At 44.3% G+C, this 21,801-nt stretch overlaps 1 protein-coding gene across 1 annotated transcript; it reads right to left on the bottom strand.

The window, feature by feature from the left end:
* Nucleotides 1–1,655: 1,655 nt before the first annotated feature.
* LOC133123266 (cysteine-rich and transmembrane domain-containing protein 1-like) lies at nt 1,656–21,484 on the bottom strand. Its single transcript, XM_061233606.1, has 3 exons — nt 21,350–21,484; nt 11,768–12,053; nt 1,656–2,577 (listed from the first exon to the last, which is right to left on the bottom strand). Exons 2-3 carry the CDS (start codon nt 12,051–12,053, stop codon nt 2,471–2,473), a joined length of 393 nt encoding a protein of 130 aa, XP_061089590.1. The 5' UTR covers nt 21,350–21,484; the 3' UTR covers nt 1,656–2,470.
* Nucleotides 21,485–21,801: the final 317 nt, after the last annotated feature.

The raw sequence follows: 21,801 nt of genomic DNA, 5'->3' as shown, positions 1-21,801 counted from the left end.
TTCTGACCAGACTCCTCTGCACAGTAGATGGGTGTACCTGCCAATTCTGGGCAGAGGGCACTGCTGGACATCTTCTGATTGCGAAGGGAAGTAAGCATGATGTGTCTCATCTGCTGCACTGTTTCCTTAGCTGACCACTGCGGCTACGGTCCTCAATGTTGCCCGTTTCTTTGTAATTCTTCAACAGAGCTTGGACAGCACATCTGGAAACCCCTGTCTGCCTTGAAATGTCTGCCTGGGAGAGACCTTGCTGATGCAGTATAACTACCTTGTGTTTTGTTGCTGTGCTCAGTCTTGCCATAGGGTATGACTTTTGACATGAAACTGTCTTCAGCATCCTCACCTTGGAAGCAGAGTTTGGCAGTTCCTCACCCAGTTTTAACCCTTCTACACAGCTGTTTCTGTTTCAGTTAATTATTGTGTTTCAACCTACATATTAAATTGATGATCATTAGCTTGATTTAGATTTTTCTTCTGTTCACTCAATTTGCATTTTGTTCATTGCTAAAAATAAACTATTAACATTTCTATTTTTGAAAGCATTCTTACTTTACAGCATTTTTTCACTCCTGCCTAAAACTTTTGCACAGTACTGTATCAGGCAAATATTGCATGACCACGGAATTTTGAGTGCACAACCCCGTCTGTAACAAAGTTGTTAACAACAACAGATTTCATACCAATCAAGTCTATAGAAGAGCCATAGAAGAGGAATGAAAACATGAAGAATTATTATTTTAACTGATGCATTTTTAAAAATTACACACAATCAACCAACATTGCCTGGACCTAAACTACAGGGATTTAACTACAGATTGCTGCAACTATGAGGTTACACTGCACAATGTCAATGTAAATGTAAATATTTAATTTGGCAATTAGGTTGACTTAGTATTATCTGACTTACAGTGTTGACATTTAACTATTGAGATGACCAAAAAGAAAGTTTGAAAATACAATTAAATTTCCCAGCAATCCGGTAAAAAAATAAATGAAAAAATACGACCCCTAGCATATAACCCAGTATCGGTTAACCAGTTAACTGTTACCTAGCAGTCATAAGCAGCATCGGTTAACCAGTTAACTGTTAAAAAAATGGGATGGTAACCGGTAACCGATGATAACTGGTAGCTAAAACCCCATGCATTCACACAACCGACTACTACAGCGCATACACACATACACAAACACAGCACCCCCCCAACAAAAAATTGTTCCGCCTTCCATGATGATGAGGCCATCTCTGGATTTTCTTGTTTTATCTGAATTTACGAGTGATTTTCATATTGGTCTTAATTTCTTTTCTTAAATTAAATTAAAGAGCCTATTCAGTATGCAAGAACAACTGTTAAACAGTGATATAATTATCAAAATAAACCTAAGTAATAATAAACAACATAAATACTTTAGCAAACAGTCTGAGAAACTTGCACATGAACTCAGTTTAGCTCCCTATCCTGTGCTACTGCTGAGGTGTTGCTGACTCGCTGCGTCATATTGAGATCATCTCTAGATTAATGGACATGATAATATGCAGCATTTCTCTGACTCTGAACCATTTTTCTGCGTGACTGATAATGGTTCACCATGAGCGCACGCCGGAACTGGAACCGGATCTGGAATCCACCGCTGGAGAAGCACTCTCTGAAACTCAGTTTCACCTGAACTCAGACACAGATCTGACTTTATTGAGCACGTCTGTGGAAACGCATCTTTCACCTCATGGGAGGACATGCATTCAAGAGAGAAATTACAGCAAATAATTCAAAACATTGTATACATAAAATATATTAATGCAAATCAATCAATCAATAAAACCACATCCCAGGACAGCAGGCCAGACAGCAATCCCACAATGCTTTGCCCCAGTATGTTTGTAAAGTAAGAAGATAATCAAACAAGCTTTCACATTCTCTACATTCATTAGCACAGATCATATCAGCAATATACATAAAGAAATATCTTTTAACAATATATTTTATTATTTGTACAATTCTCATGAATTGTTTAAATAGCATTTTTTATCAGTTGCAATTAATTTAGTTTCTACTATCTAGGAATGTAAGTATTAAAAAGAACAGTTCCAGCTAATTATGTATTTATAATCAATAGAAAGGAAAGATTCTTAAAATAAAACAAACAGCACATTAACATAAACATATATAATTTCTATAACTTTCAAAAGGTGGTTTATTATTTAATGTAAATCTCTGATTAACTGAAATTTAAAGACAAAAAACATCAGTTCATTTGAAAGCAGGCTGCAGCCCTGGGTGGTCTCCATGGCATCACGGGTACACTGTAGCCTATCAGAGCACAGTGTGTGGGCTGTGGGCGGGGATAGCAAGAGGGAGAGGGGGGGAGCCCTGCGGTGATGTAACCAGCAGCTCCAGAATTCAGTATCCACTGCAATGCAGATCAGGCTGAGCAAGGGGTGAGGGGAGAGGGGTGAAGGGTCAGGGGTCGTGTGTTAGGTCAGCATATCCCACAGGCAGCAGCAGCACAGTGCAGTCCAGCAGGCCGTCAGGCAGGAATCCCCCACCCCATCATCGCGCCTCCTCTCCTCCACCACGTACACTGAGAGAGGGAGAGAGGGAGAGGGGGAGAGAGAGAGAGAGAGAGAGACAGAATGGGAGAGGGAGGGAGAGAGAGAGAGAGAGAGAGAGAGAGACAGAATGGGAGAGGGAGAGAGAGAGAGAGAGAGAGAGAAGGAGAGAGGGAGAGAGAGAGACAGAATGGGAGAGAGAGAGAGAGAGAGAGAGAGAGAGAGAGGGGAGGGAGCAGAGGGGGCAGGGAGAGGAGATATTTAGTGTGCTCTACAGGGTTGGTTTAGGTTCAGTTGAAGTTAGAGCACAGAGCTGAAGCTCCGTCTCACTTATCTAAACACACACACAAACACAAACATATGCACACACCCGCACACAAACACACACCCGCACACACACACACACACCCGCACACACACACACTCCATCTCAACATCGCTTTCACCACACCTGTATACATCTACTGATGTGGTCCTTATCTAAACACACACACACGTGCGCATGCACACACAAACACACTCACAAACACACTCACACACCAGCGCACTCACACCCGCACACACACACACACACAAACACACTCACACACCAGCGCACACACACACACACACACACCCGCACACACTCACACACCAGCACACACACACACACCAGCACACACACACACACACACACACACACACCCGCACACACACACACACACACCCGCACACACACACACCCACACACACACACACACACACACACACGCATGCACACACACAGAAACACACACGTGCGTACATACACACACACAACGACAGCTGCCTGCCTGCAGTGACAGAATAGAACTATTAAAAGAACAAGTCACATGTTTCCCCCTCAGGGTCCCGTTACCGAGGTGATCCTGACACCTGAATGTGCCCCTGACCCCGAACCCCAATCAGTGTGCCCCTTCACCCTACAGCATCCCTACAACATACCTACAGCACACTGCAGCACCCTACAGCACACTACAACATCCCTATAGCACCCTACAGCACACTACAACATCCCTACAGCACACTACAACATCCCTACAGCACACTACAGCACCCTATAACATCCGTACAGCACACGACAGCATCCTACAACATCCCTACAGCACACTACAGCACACTACAACACACTGCAACACCCTACAGCACACTACAGCATCCTACAACATCCCTACAGCACACTACAGCACACTACAGCACACTACAACATCCCTACAGCACACTACAGCATCCTAAAGTAAAGCTGGATCATATTGCAGCTCTGAGCACAGCTACACACCCCCTACACACACACTCACACACACTACATACACACACACACACACACACACACACAACACACTACACACACTACACACTACACACACACCTACACACACACACACGCTACACACACACACACATACACCCCCCCCATACACTCTCCCTACAAACACACACACTACACACACACACACTACACGCTAGACACACACACACACAAACACACATACACACACACTCTGTTCACACTACAACATCCCTACAGCACCCTACAGCACACTACAACATCCATACAGCACACTACAGCACCCTACAACATCCCGACAGCACACTACAGCATCCTACAACACCCTACAGCACACTACAGCACCCTACAACATCCCTACAGCCGACTACAGCACACTACAACATCCTACAGCACCCTACAGCACACTACAACATCCTACAACATCCCTACAGCACACTACAACATCCTACAACATCCCTACAGCACACTACAGCATCCTACAACATCCCTACAGCACACTACAGCACCCTACAACATCCCTACAGCACACTACAGCACACTACAACATCCATACAGCACACTACAGCACCCTACAACATCCCGACAGCACACTACAGCATCCTACAACACCCTACAGCACATTACAGCATCCTACAACATCCCTACAGCACACTACAGCATCCTACAACATCCCTACAGCACACTACAGCACCCTACAACATCCCTACAGCCGACTACAGCACACTACAACATCCTACAGCACCCTACAGCACACTACAACATCCTACAACATCCCTACAGCACACTACAACATCCTACAACATCCCTACAGCACACTACAGCATCCTACAACATCCCTACAGCACACTACAGCACCCTACAACATCCCTACAGCACACTACAGCACACTACAACATCCTACAGCACCCTACAGCACCCTACAACATCCTACAACATCCCTACAGCACACTACATCATCCTACAACATCCCTACAGCACACTACAACATCCCTACAGCACACTACCACATCCCTACAGCACACTACAGCACCCTACAGCACACTCCAACATCCTACAACATCCCTACAGCACACCACAGCACACTACAACATCCCTACCGCACACTACCACATCCCTACAGCACACTACAGCACACCACAGCACACTACAGCATCCCAACAGCACACTACGGCATCCTACAACATCTCTACAGCACACTACAGCATCCCTACAGCACACCACAGCACACTACAGCATCCCAACAGCACCCTACAACATCCTACAGCACACTACAGCACCCTACAACACCCTACAGCACACTACAGCACCCTACAACATCCCTACAGCCGACTACAGCACACTACAACATCCTACAGCACCCTACAGCACACTACAACATCCTACAACATCCCTACAGCACACTACAACATCCTACAACATCCCTACAGCACACTACAGCATCCTACAACATCCCTACAGCACACTACAGCACCCTACAACATCCCTACAGCACACTACAGCACACTACAACATCCATACAGCACACTACAGCACCCTACAACATCCCGACAGCACACTACAGCATCCTACAACACCCTACAGCACATTACAGCATCCTACAACATCCCTACAGCACACTACAGCATCCTACAACATCCCTACAGCACACTACAGCACCCTACAACATCCCTACAGCCGACTACAGCACACTACAACATCCTACAGCACCCTACAGCACACTACAACATCCTACAACATCCCTACAGCACACTACAACATCCTACAACATCCCTACAGCACACTACAGCATCCTACAACATCCCTACAGCACACTACAGCACCCTACAACATCCCTACAGCACACTACAGCACACTACAACATCCTACAGCACCCTACAGCACCCTACAACATCCTACAACATCCCTACAGCACACTACATCATCCTACAACATCCCTACAGCACACTACAACATCCCTACAGCACACTACCACATCCCTACAGCACACTACAGCACCCTACAGCACACTCCAACATCCTACAACATCCCTACAGCACACCACAGCACACTACAACATCCCTACCGCACACTACCACATCCCTACAGCACACTACAGCACACCACAGCACACTACAGCATCCCAACAGCACACTACGGCATCCTACAACATCTCTACAGCACACTACAGCATCCCTACAGCACACCACAGCACACTACAGCATCCCAACAGCACCCTACAACATCCTACAACATCCCTACAGCACACTACAGCACACTACAGCATCCGTACAGCACACTACAACATCCCTACAGCACACTACAGCATCCTACAACATCCCTACAGCACACTACAGCATCCTACAACATCCCTACAGCACACTACAGCATCCTACAACATCTCTACAGCACACTACAACACACTGCAACACCCTACAGCACACTACAGCATCCTACAACATCCATACAGCACACTACAGCATCCTACAACATCCATACAGCACACTACAGCACCCTACAACATCCCTACAGCACACTACAGCACCCTACAACATCCCTACAGCACACTACAGCATCCTACAACATCCCTACAGCACACGACAGCACACAACAACATCCCTACAGCACACTACAGCACACTACAGCACCCTACAACATCCCTACAGCACACTACAACACACTGCAGCACACTACAGCATCCTACAACATCCCTACAGTATACTACAGCATCCTACAACATCCTACAACATCCCTACAGCACACTACAGCATCCTACAACATCCCTACAGCACCTTACGCCAGAGAGAACAGACTCCTCGTAGTGACCAAGAAAGGTGTATGTGCGTGTGTGTGTGCGTGTGTATATATGCCTGCGTGAGTGTGTCTGTGTGTAAATGTTTGGCATTTATATAGCACCTTTATCCAAAGTGCTGTACAATTGTTGCTTCTCATTCACCCATTCATACACACACTCGCACACTGATGGCGATTGGCTGCCATGCAAGGCACCGACCAGCTCGTCAGGAGCATTTGGGGGTTAGGTGTCTTGCTCGACACTTCGACACAGCCCGGGCGGGGGATCAAACCGGCAACCCTCCGACTGCCAGACGACTGCTCTTACTGCCTGAGCCATGTCGCCCCCATCTCGTGTGTGTGTGTGTGTGTGTGTGTGTGTGTGTGTGTGTGTGTGTGTGTGTGTGTGTGTGTGTGTGTGTGTGTGTGTGTCTGAGTGTGTCTGGATGTTTGAACGAGTGTGTGTGTGTTTGTATGTGTAAACAAGTGTGTGTCTGAGTGTGAGTTGTGTATGAGTGTGTGTGTGAGTTGTGTGTGACTGTGCGTGTGTGTGTGTGTGAGTAGGGTGTGTGCGTGTGTGTGTGTATGTGTGTGTGTGCGTGTGTGAGAGTGTATGTGTGTGAGAGTGTGTGTGAGTAGTGTGTGTGTTTGTGTAGTGTATGTAGGGTATGTGTGTGTGTAGTGTGTGCGTTTGTGTGTGTATGTGTGTGTGTGCGTGTGTGAGAGTGTGTGTGTGTTAGAGTGTGTGTGAGTAGTGTGTGTGTTTGTGTAGTGTGTGTAGGGTATGTGTGTGTGTAGTGTGTGCTTTTGTGTAGTGTGTGTAGGGTGTGTGTAGGGTGTGTGTGTGCGCGCGTCTCCTGCTCTCTCCTTCTGTAAATAGATTACTGCAGCAGTTTCCAGGAAGTAAAGCTGGATCATATTGCAGCTCTGAGCACAGCTACACACCCCCTAAACACACACTCACACGCACTACATACACACACTCACACACACACACACACCCCTACACACACACACACACACACACGCTACACACACAAACATACACCCCCCACACACACACTCCCGACAAACACACACACTACACACCACACACACACACGCACACTACACGCTAGACACACACACACAAACACACATACACACACACCGTACACACACACACACCACATGGGCGTGGTCCCCTCCCATTCAAACAACTCATATTCGATAAGACAACATTCAGTCTGTTTCTAAGGAAAGGTATCTGACATCAACAGGATTACACAAATAAAATAAAAATAATAATTTAGGACATGAAACCTGTAAAATACATTACAACACGATACGGAACAGCCATTCATTACAGCACAGCACAGTGTCCTCACAGTGATGTCATTAAGGTGATCAGATCACCACACTGCTCACATCTCTTCTGTAAAAATACTCCCAATAATACAAACATGGAAATATCCAGCCTGTTTACTCAGCTCCTTACTGAACAAAAACACTGACCTCTGAGTCATTAGCATCAATAGTGTCATTAGTGTTTCCCCATTCGTGTTTACCCACTGGATTTCCCAGCAGACACCGGGACAAAGGGGAATTATATGGGTTAGTGGAGACGGCATTTATTTGCATTAAGATGTGAATGGCATGTACAATAAGAAGTATTCTGGGCTGTCTTTAGGTTACAGATATTTCTCAGCAACAGTATCTGGAAGACATCCTGGCTACATGTGGGACCTGAGGCCAAGATCAGAATATGATATAGTGATGGAATATGGAAATATTAAATATGAAATATAGAAAATGTAGGATGAGTCATGGGTGACCACGCCCTCAGTCTGTCAGGGACCCAGTGTTATCACACTTGTGTTATTATGCCTGTGTCTGCAGCCTTACAGGAACTGCAGTACAATCTATTCACCAACACCACCCACAAGTTTTACTGTGACCCTTAACCCTTAGCTGAAACACACAGAGCTATAGAGGGGTTAGCTGAAACACACAGAAATACAGCAGGGTTAGCGGTTAGCTGAAACACACAGAAATACAGCAGGGTTAGCTGAAACACACAGAGCTAAAGCAGGGCTAGCGCTAAGCTGAAACTGTAGGGGAAAATTCACAGAACGAAAGATCTCCCAACACACGTAAAACAATCATAAAGACCACTCCTCTATCCGAGCAGTGAACCGGTTCCTGTGCAGCCACCACAAACAGGGTTACGATACCCAGTACACCCAGTACAGAGCTGTCAGACACTCAGCACACCCAGTACAGAGCGGATAGACACTCAGCACACCCAGTACAGAGCTGATAGACACTCAGTACACCCAGTACAGAGCAGACAGACACTCAGCACACTCAGTACAGAGCTGTCAGACACTCAGTACACCCAGTACAGAGCTGTCAGACACTCAGCACACCCAGTACAGAGCTGTCAGACACTTAGCACACCCAGTACAGAGCTGTCAGACACTCAGCACACCCAGTACAGAGCCGTCAGACACTCAGTACACCCAGTACAGAGCGGATAGACACTCAGCACACCCAGTACAGAGCGGATAGACACTCAGCACACCCAGTACAGAGCAGATAGACACTCAGCACACCCAGTACAGAGCGGATAAACACTCAGCACACCCAGTACAGAGCTGTCAGACACTCAGTACACCCAGTACAGAGCGGATAGACACTCAGCACACCCAGTACAGAGCTGTCAGACACTCAGTACACCCAGTACAGAGCTGTCAGACACTCAGCACACCCAGTACAGAGCAGATAGACACTCAGCACACCCAGTACAGAGCGGATAGACACTCAGCACACCCAGTACAGAGCGGATAGACACTCATCACACCCAGTACAGAGCTGTTAGAGACTGAGTATGCCAGAGCTGTTAGACACCCTGTTCCAACGCCCACAACACCATGTGACTTTCTGGACCTTTCTGGACCTTTCTGGACCTGAACTGAATGTTCTGGAGCTCGCTGCTGCTCTATTCCTGCACCTCCTTATTGCGCAAAGATCCAGAGTTTCAGAGTAACCATGACAACTATGGAGGTTCTGTCTTCAACTACCGCACACGCTCCATCATAAGCGCAATATGCACAATAAGACTACTGACCTGATCATGTACAATGTTTGTTTTTAGTTCTTGTCTATTTATGTACACAAATTTAAAAAACGAACACAGAAATTCGGAAAAAAAAAAACACAAAAGCAAAAGTCAAAATGTAAAGTAAGAATAATATGAAATGAAACCAAAAATGCATGAACCCCAACTGTATTAATAATAATAATAATAATAATAATAATAATAATAAAAATATAATCATTACTATTATTATGAATAATAATAATAATGGTTTAGTTTTGTATTATTATCGGTATTATTATTGTGGAGATAGGCGTGCTAAGCCAGCACTGGGCACTCTGCAGGCCTGGAGGGTGTGCTAGTGCTGAATGACTCAGCATTGGATGTGTTTATCAGATCTCACACAGCCCAGGTGCTGTTCTTAGCACAGCCAGCGCTCAGCCAATCAGAGAGAGCCATCTGTATGAGGCCATCCAATCAGAGGATCTCATCAGTGTGAGAGTTCCATTTGCACCTTCGCCGGTTGACATGTGATACTTCCTGCTGTGGTCAGCCCTGGCTGTCTCAGAGGAGAGCAAGAGCAACACACTCCCCTCAAAGCAGCTTCCTGATGCAGCACTGTTTATAAACACCCAAATACCCTCTACCCCTACCTATACTCTACATTCAACACAGACTCACCCCCTCCCCTCTGAACTGCACACTCTACATCCAACACAGTCTCACCCCCTCCCCTCTGAACTGCACACTCTACATCCATCCATGCAGACTTTCTAGATTACCTGCTAGTTTAAAGAAAAAAGGGAAGAGATAAGAAACGATGGTAAGATTCCAGAGCGGGGAGCGGATATAGAGTGGGGAGCGGATATAGAGTGGATATAGAGTGGGGAGTGGATATAGAGTGGATATAGAGTGGGGAGTGGATATACAGTGGATATAGAGTGGGGAGTGGATATAGAGTAGGGAGTGGATATAGAGTGGGGAGCAGATATAGAGTGGGGAGTGGATATACAGTGGATATAGAGTGGGGAGTGGATATAGAGTAGGGAGTGGATATAGAGTGGGGAGCAGATATAGAGTGGATATAGAGTGGGGAGCGGATATAGAGTGGATATAGAGTGGGGAGCGGATATAGAGTGGGGAGTGGATATAGAGTGGATATAGAGTGGGGAGTGGATATACAGTGGATATAGAGTGGGGAGTGGATATAGAGTAGGGAGTGGATATAGAGTGGGGAGCGGATATAGAGTGGATATAGAGTGGATATAGAGTGGGGAGCGGATATAGAGCAGATATAGAGTGGGGAGTGGATATAGAGCGGATATAGAGTGGATATAGAGTGGGGAGCAGATATAGAGCGGATATTACATTACATTACATTACATTATTGGCATTTGGCAGACGCTCTTATCCAGAGCGACGTACAACAAAGTGCATACCCATAACCAGGGATAAGTTCGCTGAAAGACCCTAGAGGTAAGTACAATTTCAACTGGATATAGAGTGGATAAAGAGTGGGGAGCGGATATAGAGTGGATAAAGAGTGGGGAGTGGATATAGAGTGGATATAGAGTGGGGAGTGGATATAGAGTGGATATAGAGTGGGGAGTGGATATAGAGTGGATATACAGTGGGGAGTGGATATAGAGTGGGGAGCGGATATACAGTGGGGAGTGGATATAGAGTGGATATAGAGTGGGGAGTGGATAGAGAGTGGATATAGAGTGGGGAGTGGATATAGAGTGGATATAGAGTGGGGAGTGGATATAGAGTGGATATACAGTGGGGAGTGGATATAGAGTGGGGAGCGGATATACAGTGGGGAGTGGATATAGAGTGGGGAGTGGATATAGAGTAGGGAGTGGATATAGAGTGGGGAGCGGATATAGAGCAGATATAGAGTGGGGAGTGGATATAGAGCGGATATAGAGTGGATATAGAGTGGGGAGCAGATATAGAGCGGATATAGAGTGGATAAAGAGTGGGGAGCGGATATAGAGTGGATATAGAGTGGGGAGCGGATATAGAGTTCTGGCAGCAGTGAGAGCCCTACCCTCCCCCTCACCTGTGTTTTTGGGGGCCTCTCCGTACATGGGTCCAGGGGGCGGTCCATTCTGCCAGCCAAACTGGGGCTGAGGGGCGACGGGGTAGCCTTGGTAGGGGGGCTGTCCTGGGCCGGGGTAGGGGCCGGCAGGGCCGGGGTAGGGGCCAGTGGGGCCCTGGGGGTATGCTGGGTATGCGGGGTAGGCTCCGGGGTGCGGTTGCTCCATATTCGGGGGGAACCCTTGCCCCGGATATCCTGGAGCTGTGGGGCCGGGGCCCGGATACGGAGGCGGCTGCTCGGGGTTCATCTACAGACACGGACACAGACACAGACACACAAACATCAATTATGAACAAACCTGTAAACAGGAAGGAAGGTCAGCAGAGCAGGGCCTCAGCATGAGTTACTGAAACCCACTAACCCAGACCTCGAACTGCTAACACAGACACACAGTATGCTTTTCTGATCCCTTATCGTTAGGCGATTTAGCACGGTTAGACCTAACACCAGCACGCTCAGCTCACCACGGCAACACAGATCAGCCAGAAATAATAATTTACAGTATTCTTTTACTGTAGAACCTGCAGATAACAGGGTTAATGTTTAAAATGCGTGCAGTGTTTCAGTGATGAACAGGATCACAAACGCGTGGCATTAAAGGCAGTGGTGAATGTGTGGATCAGACCAGCAGTAGGGCTGATGTTGTAATGGAACTTCCTGTTACTCCATTTGGATATGATGAATAAACAGGAAGGTTCAAGGGTCAGGTCTGTATCACCCTTCATCAGGGAATAAAATATGTTCATAAATAACATCACAATTAGCAAATACCAATGAAATTCTAAACTGGCATGGGTGCACTGTCACTTTGTCTTTGTAATAATTCAGAAAAGGGCTGACAGGTGCCTGATGGCCCTCATTTCACACAGCAGAGAGTTGGATTACTGTGTAAATATCTGGGACAGGACTGCTGTAGGTTATCACAAAAGGGTGGGTGCTGCTGTGCTTAGCACATGAAGGCCACGCCCCTTTTGTTACTCAGTGACAGACTACAGCCTGTGGTGCAGTCATGTGTAAATTATCTTATTCTGCAGGCCAATTTCCTGCTAGCATCGATTTTATCTTCAACAAACAGTCACGCAGATATGCATGTACGTACACCGTCACCCTCTCTCTTCCCTCTCACATACACACCCTCTAATAGAGGCCTAATACACACAGCTAAATAAAGTGCATTTTGCCTGTGGTGCAGTTTACTAAACACACAAAAAACATTGAATAAATTACTGCAGTGTGCAGTTAGCAGGTACCAGTTTTATGTTTAGTAATAAACCTGCAAGTAGCCTTCAACAAACCAAACACAATACTGTTTATGGGTGAAATATAATTAATTACATTGTGTAAACTTATAAACCTTTGTTTGCATCTGGAAAGTGCTTTTTCTGCATGTACAGTGGTTAATCAGGCGGTAGATTGCCATGACTGTATTATGAGTAAATGGCTGCCTTGCTCAGGGTTATTTTCTAGATGGCATTCTAGCTAGCAAATTGGCAGTTAATGTAGCGAGACAAGTGAACAAACTGCTAGCTTAGCTCACCATTACTTATTAGCAGAATGTCATAATAATAATAATAATAATAATAATAATAATAATAAATGTACATAGCACTACTCATTTACGGTGGCAAATCTCACTTTACAGCAAAGATTTTAAAGATTTTAAAAGTTTTAAAGGAAGGCCTGCTGGTGAAAAAGGTTTTTAAAGCATCAGTAGATGGAGCAGTTCTAAGGTCATTGTATCTTGGAATGATCTGGGAATGTTTAGGGAATGATCTGGGAATGTTCAGGGAATGTTCTGAGAATGTTCAGGGAATGTTCTGGGAATGATCAGGGAATGTTCTGGGAATGCTCATTTTCTTTAAATGCCAGCGAGGATGAGGATGTTACTGAAACTCACTCTTCTCTCATAAGCAGAACACCACCATCCCTCCCAGACAGTCCAGCTCCTCAGGGCAGGTCGTGCCTGACAAAGCTTTTGGCATTCTTTGAGGAAGCTACCAAGTATTTCGATGTTAGCGGGGTTATGATATTGTATATCTAGATTCAAGAAAAGCATTTGATAAGGTACCACATGACAAGTTAATGTTTATACATGGTATTAATTAACGTTCATTTGAATGAATTTTATTACTAAACATAAAACTGATGTACCTGCAGACTTTAATGTCATCTAATATTTTAGATAAATTCAGCTTATAACTCAAATAGTCTGACCTGGGCACCAGCAGGTAACAGGTCAGGGCACTTCCTGAATGATGTTATATACAGTATTTCAGGAGGAAACAATCATTGCTGATTGATTATTTCCTGTGTGCAGCTGAGTTCCATCTTGGGCTTCGATATGGGACCTCCCTCTGATTCAACAGCCCGCCTCCCTCTGATTCAACAGCCCATGATACTGCACTGTTTCCACAACACACACATCCAACTGGCACACACACAGCTATAACCTACCCACACACACCCATAACACACACACACACACACTCACATGCTGAGTGTCTATCCGCTCTGTACTGGGTGTGCTGAGTGTCTATCCGCTCTGTACTGGGTGTGCTGAGTGTCTGACAGCTCTGTACTGGGTGTGCTGAGTGTCTATCCGCTCTGTACTGGGTGTACTGAGTGTCTGACAGCTCTGTACTGGGTGTACTGAGTGTCTGACAGCTCTGAACTGGGTGTACTGAGTGTCCGACAGCTCTGTACTGGGTGTGCTGAGTGTCTGACAGCTCTGTACTGGGTGTGCTGAGTGTCTGTCTGCTCTGTACTGGGTGTACTGAGTGTCTATCCGCTCTGTACTGGGTGTACTGAGTGTCTGACAGCTCTGTACTGGGTGTGCTGAGTGTCTGACAGCTCTGTACTGGGTGTACTGGGTATCGTAACCCTGTTTGTGGTGGCTGCACAGGAACTGGTTCACTGCTCGGATAGAGGAGTGGTCTTTATGATTGTTTTACGTGTGTTTCAGCTTAGCGCTAGCCCTGCTTTAGCTCTGTGTGTTTCAGCTAACACTGCTGTAGCTCTGTGTGTTTCAGCTAAGCGCTAACCCCTCTATAGCTCTGTGTGTTTCAGCGAACCCTGCTGTATTTCTGTGTGTTTCAGCTAACCGCTAACCCTGCTGTATTTCTGTGTGTTTCAGCTAACCGCTAACCCTGCTGTATTTCTGTGTGTTTCAGCTAAGCGCTAACCCCTCTATAGCTCTGTGTGTTTCAGCTAACCCTGCTGTATTTCTGTGTGTTTCAGCTTAGCGCTAGCCCTGCTTTAGCTCATACGACATTCACTGCGCTCTAGAGCTCATACGATATTAACTGCGCTCTAGAGCTCATACGATATTAACTGCGCTCTAGAGCTCATACGATATGAACTGCGCTCTAGAGCTCATACGATATTAACTGCGCTCTAGAGCTCATACGATATGAACTGCGCTCTAGAGCTCATACGACAGACCATTCCATGAACATGGAACAAAACCCATCAGTAAATACACTGATCAGGAACACTGCAGGACAGGCAGTGGGACCAGTAATCTACATGTGTTACTCTTGAAAACCCGACAGCCATCAGCCATTTGACCTGCCGGGATGTAGGTGGTAACCTGAGTATGACCTATCTGCAGTCAGCTGTGGCTGAGTGATGTAACTCCAGTCCCAGGAGAACTCATTAAGAAGCCGTGTGTTTGAAACCAGCACAAAACAACAAGAAAGACAGCAGCCCGATAGGAGATGGAGCGTCAGCCCAAGAGCAGTACCAGAGATTAGCCTGTGTGAGCAGTACCAGAGATTAGCCTGTGTGCGCAGTACCAGAGATTAGCCTGTGTGAGCAGTACCAGAGATTAGCCTGTGTGAGCGTAGCTTAGTTCCCCGTAGGGATTTCGATTTCTGCATTCACATTTTGTTCTACAAGATAAGTTACATCTGTTAATATTTCAACAGTTTATTTCTAAACTGTTAAGTGTTTTAACAAAGTAAGTTGTAGTTTCAATTTAGCAAGTTCTTAGCACCATTCTTTTTCAAAGCTAACGGATAAAAAATTCATAGTTACAATGTTAACAGATAGAACTTCTAATTTCCAAAACAGCATGGAAATCTACAGAGGGAACACATGCTTCCCCTTCCGGGTTTTAGGACTACAATCTTTAGCTCTCTATTACCCATCATTCACCCCCCTGCTGCTGTTCCATAACTAGCACACCCCCCTGTACTGCTGCTCCATAGGCTGTTCCATAACCAACACAGCCCCCTGTACGGCTCCATATGACCACAGTGCCAACAGGGAGACCTGCTGAAACCCAGACTGTAGGCGGGGTTAGGGTTAGGATTAGGGGGGGTACCCCCCAGTGCCTGATCACTGCGTCTGTGAAACTTCAAATCCTACTGAACCTGGAGCTGTCATGTGCTGTCAATCAGAGACTGATAAGAGCCAATCAAAAGACTGAACTGTATCAAGCCGTTAACCGTTCTCAGAAACACACCCTGATTCACAAAATGCTCCATAATGGCATCACAGGACTGAGCAGTCAGATGACCTAATGCTGCTTAAATCATACACAGGGGATTCATAGCAACCACGGTAAGTGAACCTGGTCACGGAAATTAAAACATTTACTGGAAACACTGCACAGAGTGCACAGCAACAGTCAAAGCAACTGTCAAACTTGTCTTAAATCTGAGGTTAAATGTTAATGTGTGTTTCAATGTGTGCATAAGCAGCATCGCACCTGCACAGCAGTAGCACTGCGTACTGCACACTGCATACTGCGTACTGCACACTGTGTACTGCACACTGTGTACTGCAACAAACATATGGCCCAAACCAGTATCGCCATGGTGTCAGTTTACAGCTGTCTTACGATTCCATTGTGTAAATAATGACCCACCAGTAAATAAACTCATCATCAGGTTTCCCTCAGCAGTGTCATTAAAATTAGAGCGCACAGAGCAATCTATAAACCAAACTTCTATCAAGCTGTACAAAATATGACCTATATTTTTTCACAATTAATTCAAACGAAACTGCCCCTGCATATGTTCTACCACAGGGGAGCGAGCGATATATTTATCATTCTGTTCTCATTTCACAAAGCCCCTTAAATGAAACCTGAACAGGAAAATGTGGCACTTCAACAGTAATAGGGAAATAGCACTTGTCTCAATGGTTTTTTTTTTTTGCGTTTGACTCAATTCTGAAAATATTACCAGAACTAGATAAATGGGGTGGCAAGGATGGTGCAGTGGGCAGCACTGCCGCCTCACAGCAAGGAGGTCCTGGGTTCGAATCCCGGTCGGCCGGGCCTCTCTGTGTGGAGTTTGCATGTTCTCCCCGTGTTTGTGTGGGTTTCCTCCCACAGTCCAAAGACATGCAAGTTAGGCTGATTGGAGAGTCTAAATGTAATTGCCCATTGGTGTGAGTGAATGGTGTGTGTGCCCTGCGATGTACTGGCGACCTGTCCAGGGTGTATTCCTGCCTTTCACCCAATGTATGCTGGGATAGGCTCCAGCCCCCCTGCGCCCCTGTTCAGGATAAGCGGGTTAAGATAATAGATGGATACAAACAATATTCAACCCTTGCCTATGATTACATACTGTAACAGAATTTCTGGGACATACCATTCACTAGCAATTTAACCATAAATACCGGGAGTGAAATGTTAGATTTATTATTTTTTTGTTATGAGTTTTATATTTTGTCATTTTATGCCATTATGGCCTATGTTGATGCTTAATAAACAAAGATATTGAGGAAACTATTGAATGCTAATTTATTAAGCTTAAACTGCACAAGATAAATAAATAAAACCATATAAAACAGTTTCAAAATACTCAATAGAAGCTGTTCTACATCATTTTATGCAGGCTCACATTCAGTAAGTGATCCTACAGCTATGTATTCGCCTTGTACAGTTTAAGCCCAATAAATACAGTTTAAGCCTAATAGATCTAGGTCCTACTTCAGCATTCAATGTCGGATAAATCTACAGTTGTGTTCAAGAAAATAGCAGTACATCAGTAACCTGATGAACCACTGTTATTAGTTGTAGTGATATTTCTGAATGGCAAATACTTTACTTGTAGATGTAACAGAAAAACAACAGACCCAACTGTCATGACATGCACGCTGCTTGTTCTGAGTAATTGACTCATTCATTGAAAGGGGCATGTTCAAAATAATAGCAGTGTGGAGTTTAATTAGAAAAGCCATTAATTCTGTGAAAAAACAGGTGTCATTACTTGTCCTTTATTAAGGAAGAAGGGAAGCAAGTGTTATACTGTTAGACTGTTATAAAATATACTTCCTTCTGAATTGCTAAGTAAAATGGGCCATTCCAAACATTGTTTGGAGGCACAACGTCATTTGATTAAAAAGTTGATTGGAGAGGTGAAAATGTATAAACAAGTGCAGTAAATTATAGGATGCTCTGCTGAAATGATCTCAAAAGCTTTAAAATGGCAACAAAAACCCAAAACACGAGCAACTACTGTTAAAATGGATCGAAGAATAGTCAGAATGGCAAAGATTCAGCCATTCATCAGCTCCAGAACGATCACAGATAATGTACAATTACCTGTAAGTGCTGTTATAGTCAGAAGACGTTTGATCGAAGCTAAGTTATCAGCAAGAAGCCCCTGTAAAGCACATCGACGGATCTTGAACCAGGCCGATTGGACCGTTGCCCATGGGCCCTTGAGCCCAAAGGGCCCCGTCCCATCACTCAGTTGAATACACGCAGCGCAACTCCCGCTGAGAAACCGCCTCCTGCCTCAAAGGAATCAACTGGCCTGTGCAACTGGCTAGCGCATCCCTCTTTCTCTTTTTTTCCAGCTCTGATCCACTGAGTTTAACGGTTAAGTTTAAAAAAAATATGTAAGTGTTATATTATTGCCTTTCATCTTTATAGGGTGATTTAATTGGACCAATCATGATGAGGGTCTGTCATCACCGGCTTTTACTGAAGTTAGCTAGTTAGCTTTATGTAGAATAGCATCTGGGTTTGGTAAAAAAAACTAATAGGAAAAATCAAAATGGATAGACGGGTGAGCAGTGGGGCAAAAAAAAGAAAGCAAAAAAAAGAAAGGGAAATAAGAGTCTGCAGTGCTGGCAGCTATTCCCGCAATTTCAAATCATTTTAAACCTGCTGATGTGGATGTAGGCACTGCCAGCCAGCTCAATAGTGAACTTGATAGTTGATAGTGAGCAGCCAAGCTGTTCTAGTGCTACGCCGGTGGCTATGAACGAAGAGGACGTCATCGATGTTGATGCCAACGACACAGAAGGTAGCTAGCTAGCTAACAATGCTTATATAGGTTACCCAAGATACAGTACTGTTTGTTTTTGTTACTAGGGAATTAATAGAATTGCCATTAACGAAAGTTAGCTATGTAGTTAACCAGCTACCTGACGCTCCCATCCCTAAAGTTAGGCCTTTTAATGTTTATTGATTATAAGTAGCGTAACAGTTTGTCAATAAGCGTAGTAGCTGTGTCGGGCCGCGTGTATAACGTTAGAGTTTCAGTGTGGGACTTGGTGGCAGCTGCTAGTTGGTCGTAAGTTTGACAGAAGTGGCAAACTTATGGTTTTGGATGGAAAATGCAGCTTTTTGTTCTGATTTATCAGAGAGAGAAAAACACTAAATCGGAAGTGGTAGTAAGTGATTCGCTGTATATAGAGCCTGTTTTTGAGTAACCTTTGCTGTTCCCGTGCAGCTAATTAAGCCTAATTTTACATTTACATTTACATTTTAGTCATTTGGCAGACAAAAACCCAAACAATCCCATTGAAAACTTGTGGGGTGACATTAAAAATGCAGTTTCTGAAGCAAAACACAAAAATTCACAGGAACTGTGGAATGTAATTTGTTCATCCTGGGCTGAAATACCTGTGTCTAGGTGCCATAAGTTGGTTGTTTCAATGCAACGCAGATTCACAGCAGTTAAAAACAATGTTTATGCAACTAAATATTAGTTCAGTAATTTAAAGTGAAGTTAAATCTTGAAACATTTCTTCCGTTTATACAGTTTGAAGAGAGTTTGAAGAGAAAAACGTTGACTGCCATTTTTTAAAATAGATTAATATTCCTTTTCTTTGCTTCCTGTAAAAGAATAACGCAGACTTGATAAAAATTGCTAATGCTACCATGTTTCCACTATATTTTAAAAATTGATATAAAAGCTATTAAAAAATATTAGCACTTTATTCACAAAAGTAGCCTAGTGTTAGATATGGCCCCGCACCCGCCTAATACGAAAAACTATGAACAGGAACCAGCGTTTAGCGTTTGCCCATATCAGCACAGATACATTGAGTTCACACCATGTGTTTGGATAAAATCAGTGATTCAGATTAAAAGATAAATTAATTAATTTAATTTTAATTTTATTAAAATTATACCTCCGTTCGTTTTAGGGTTTGTGAATCACAATCATAGGTAGCCTGTCTTTATTTCGGGCTGTCAGCTATTTCATGTTATGTATTTCTCAAAGCTAATAATAATTGAGTAATTAGGTACTCAATAAAAGTAAACGCCAATCCAATATTATACAGAACACTCAAACTTTATCCACTTTCATTAGAAGTGACCCTGTGTCGCAGTACAAAGGAAGGTTTATGCACATACTTATTAAATGCCCGTATTATTTTATTTATTACAAAGAAGGGATGGAGTAAGTCTTGTATCCTCTCAATCAAATAGTTTTCGTCCACATTTTAGGCTAATAGAAGTCTTTAATATCTCATCTTCACATGCACTTCGCTAATTAGTGGCGAGAAGACTTGTGTATGGTAGCCAAGTTAGCACAGCTCGCTATCTAGGTCTGAGGGCGTCTTACCCTGACAGATATCTGACATTCAGCTGACTAACAGACCGCGGACATGCAGCCCAGTGCGCTGGTTAGCGAGCGTCAATTTATGTGGACTTCAGTCTCCAATGGGATTTAACGTTAGATATTGGAATTTCCCATTTGGAAACCGAATGAGAAGGCTCATGTACTGGGCTCGAATAAGAATTAGCAGCGTCAGCTACGATCGAAGCCCACGAATACTGCTTAACTCGACCCTCCTGTAATAAAACTCTCGCCCTTTGCTTCATAAACAGCGGGACCGCTGTGAATACATCTTCAGCATATTTATCTAATGCACCGCACTAAACATCATTCGATAAGTAAGATTACCCAACTACGGAATTCGAACACAGAAAGAGTTTGGTTTATAATTTAACGATAAACGTTAACGTTAAGTTACAAAAGGAAAATAGCAAACTCCTTGAACACGTTTTGCTGGCCAGCCTGCGTATAGATAAAAGGTGATGTCAGCTGCTAGCTAACACTAACGTTAGCTATAAACCTGCGGAAAAAAGCAAGATTAGTAAATCTAGCTAGAACTTCAAGCGTTGGCAAGTAACGTTAGCCATGATTCTGCGTCGTCAAATAGGCATTATGTTTCCATGTAACGTTAGCCTATTTTATTGCGACAAACCGCTGTATTTAATTTAAGTCATCTAGCAACCTACTGCAACCTACGCAGTATTATTGTTATTGTCAGGAAAATTGAACTGACCTTAAGAGGAATATGTTTCTTTTGTAAAACGGTGCTCTGGTTTCCTCTGTGTGATCTGTTCCAGTTTTTTTACCGCATCAAGCTGCTCTTTGCTCAGTGAGTACGTAACGAAACCGGGTGTGTGACAGGCATGATGTCATCAAATTTATGGCGCAGGGGGGTAGACTGGTGAAAGTGCGTATTCACCAACACACAACGGTGAATCTGTGAACCAATCAGATATTAATGCGTTGTTTTTTAAGTGCCGTTCGTTAAGCTTTAAGCTTTTTAATCACCTGATTTGCCACACTGCTCTTTCGGTCTTTCGTCATTGGTAAAATATTACCATATATGATTAGATCATTTCCTGAAACCCGTTGGGGAGATATTATGGGTTGGAATCGGATATATACCCCGCCCCCCCTCACCTAAAAGTTGGGTGGTCTGATACAAAAGGTAATATGCTCTAAATT

Source organism: Conger conger, chromosome 3, assembly GCF_963514075.1.
Source record: "Conger conger chromosome 3, fConCon1.1, whole genome shotgun sequence".
Classification (NCBI taxonomy): Eukaryota; Metazoa; Chordata; class Actinopteri; order Anguilliformes; family Congridae; genus Conger; species Conger conger.
The sequence above is the reverse complement of the archived record's forward strand: the minus strand, read 5'-3'. Positions and strand labels throughout refer to the sequence as shown.

Coding starts and splice junctions, on each gene's coding strand:
- LOC133123266 (XM_061233606.1), bottom strand. CDS start 12,053: ATGAACCCCGAGCAGCCGCCTCCGTATCCGGGCCCCGGCCCCACAGCT. Junction 2,578..11,767: donor AGAGGCCCCCAAAAACACAG/GTGAGGGGGAGG, acceptor TCCCTCTCTCAG/TGTACGTGGTGGAGGAGAGG.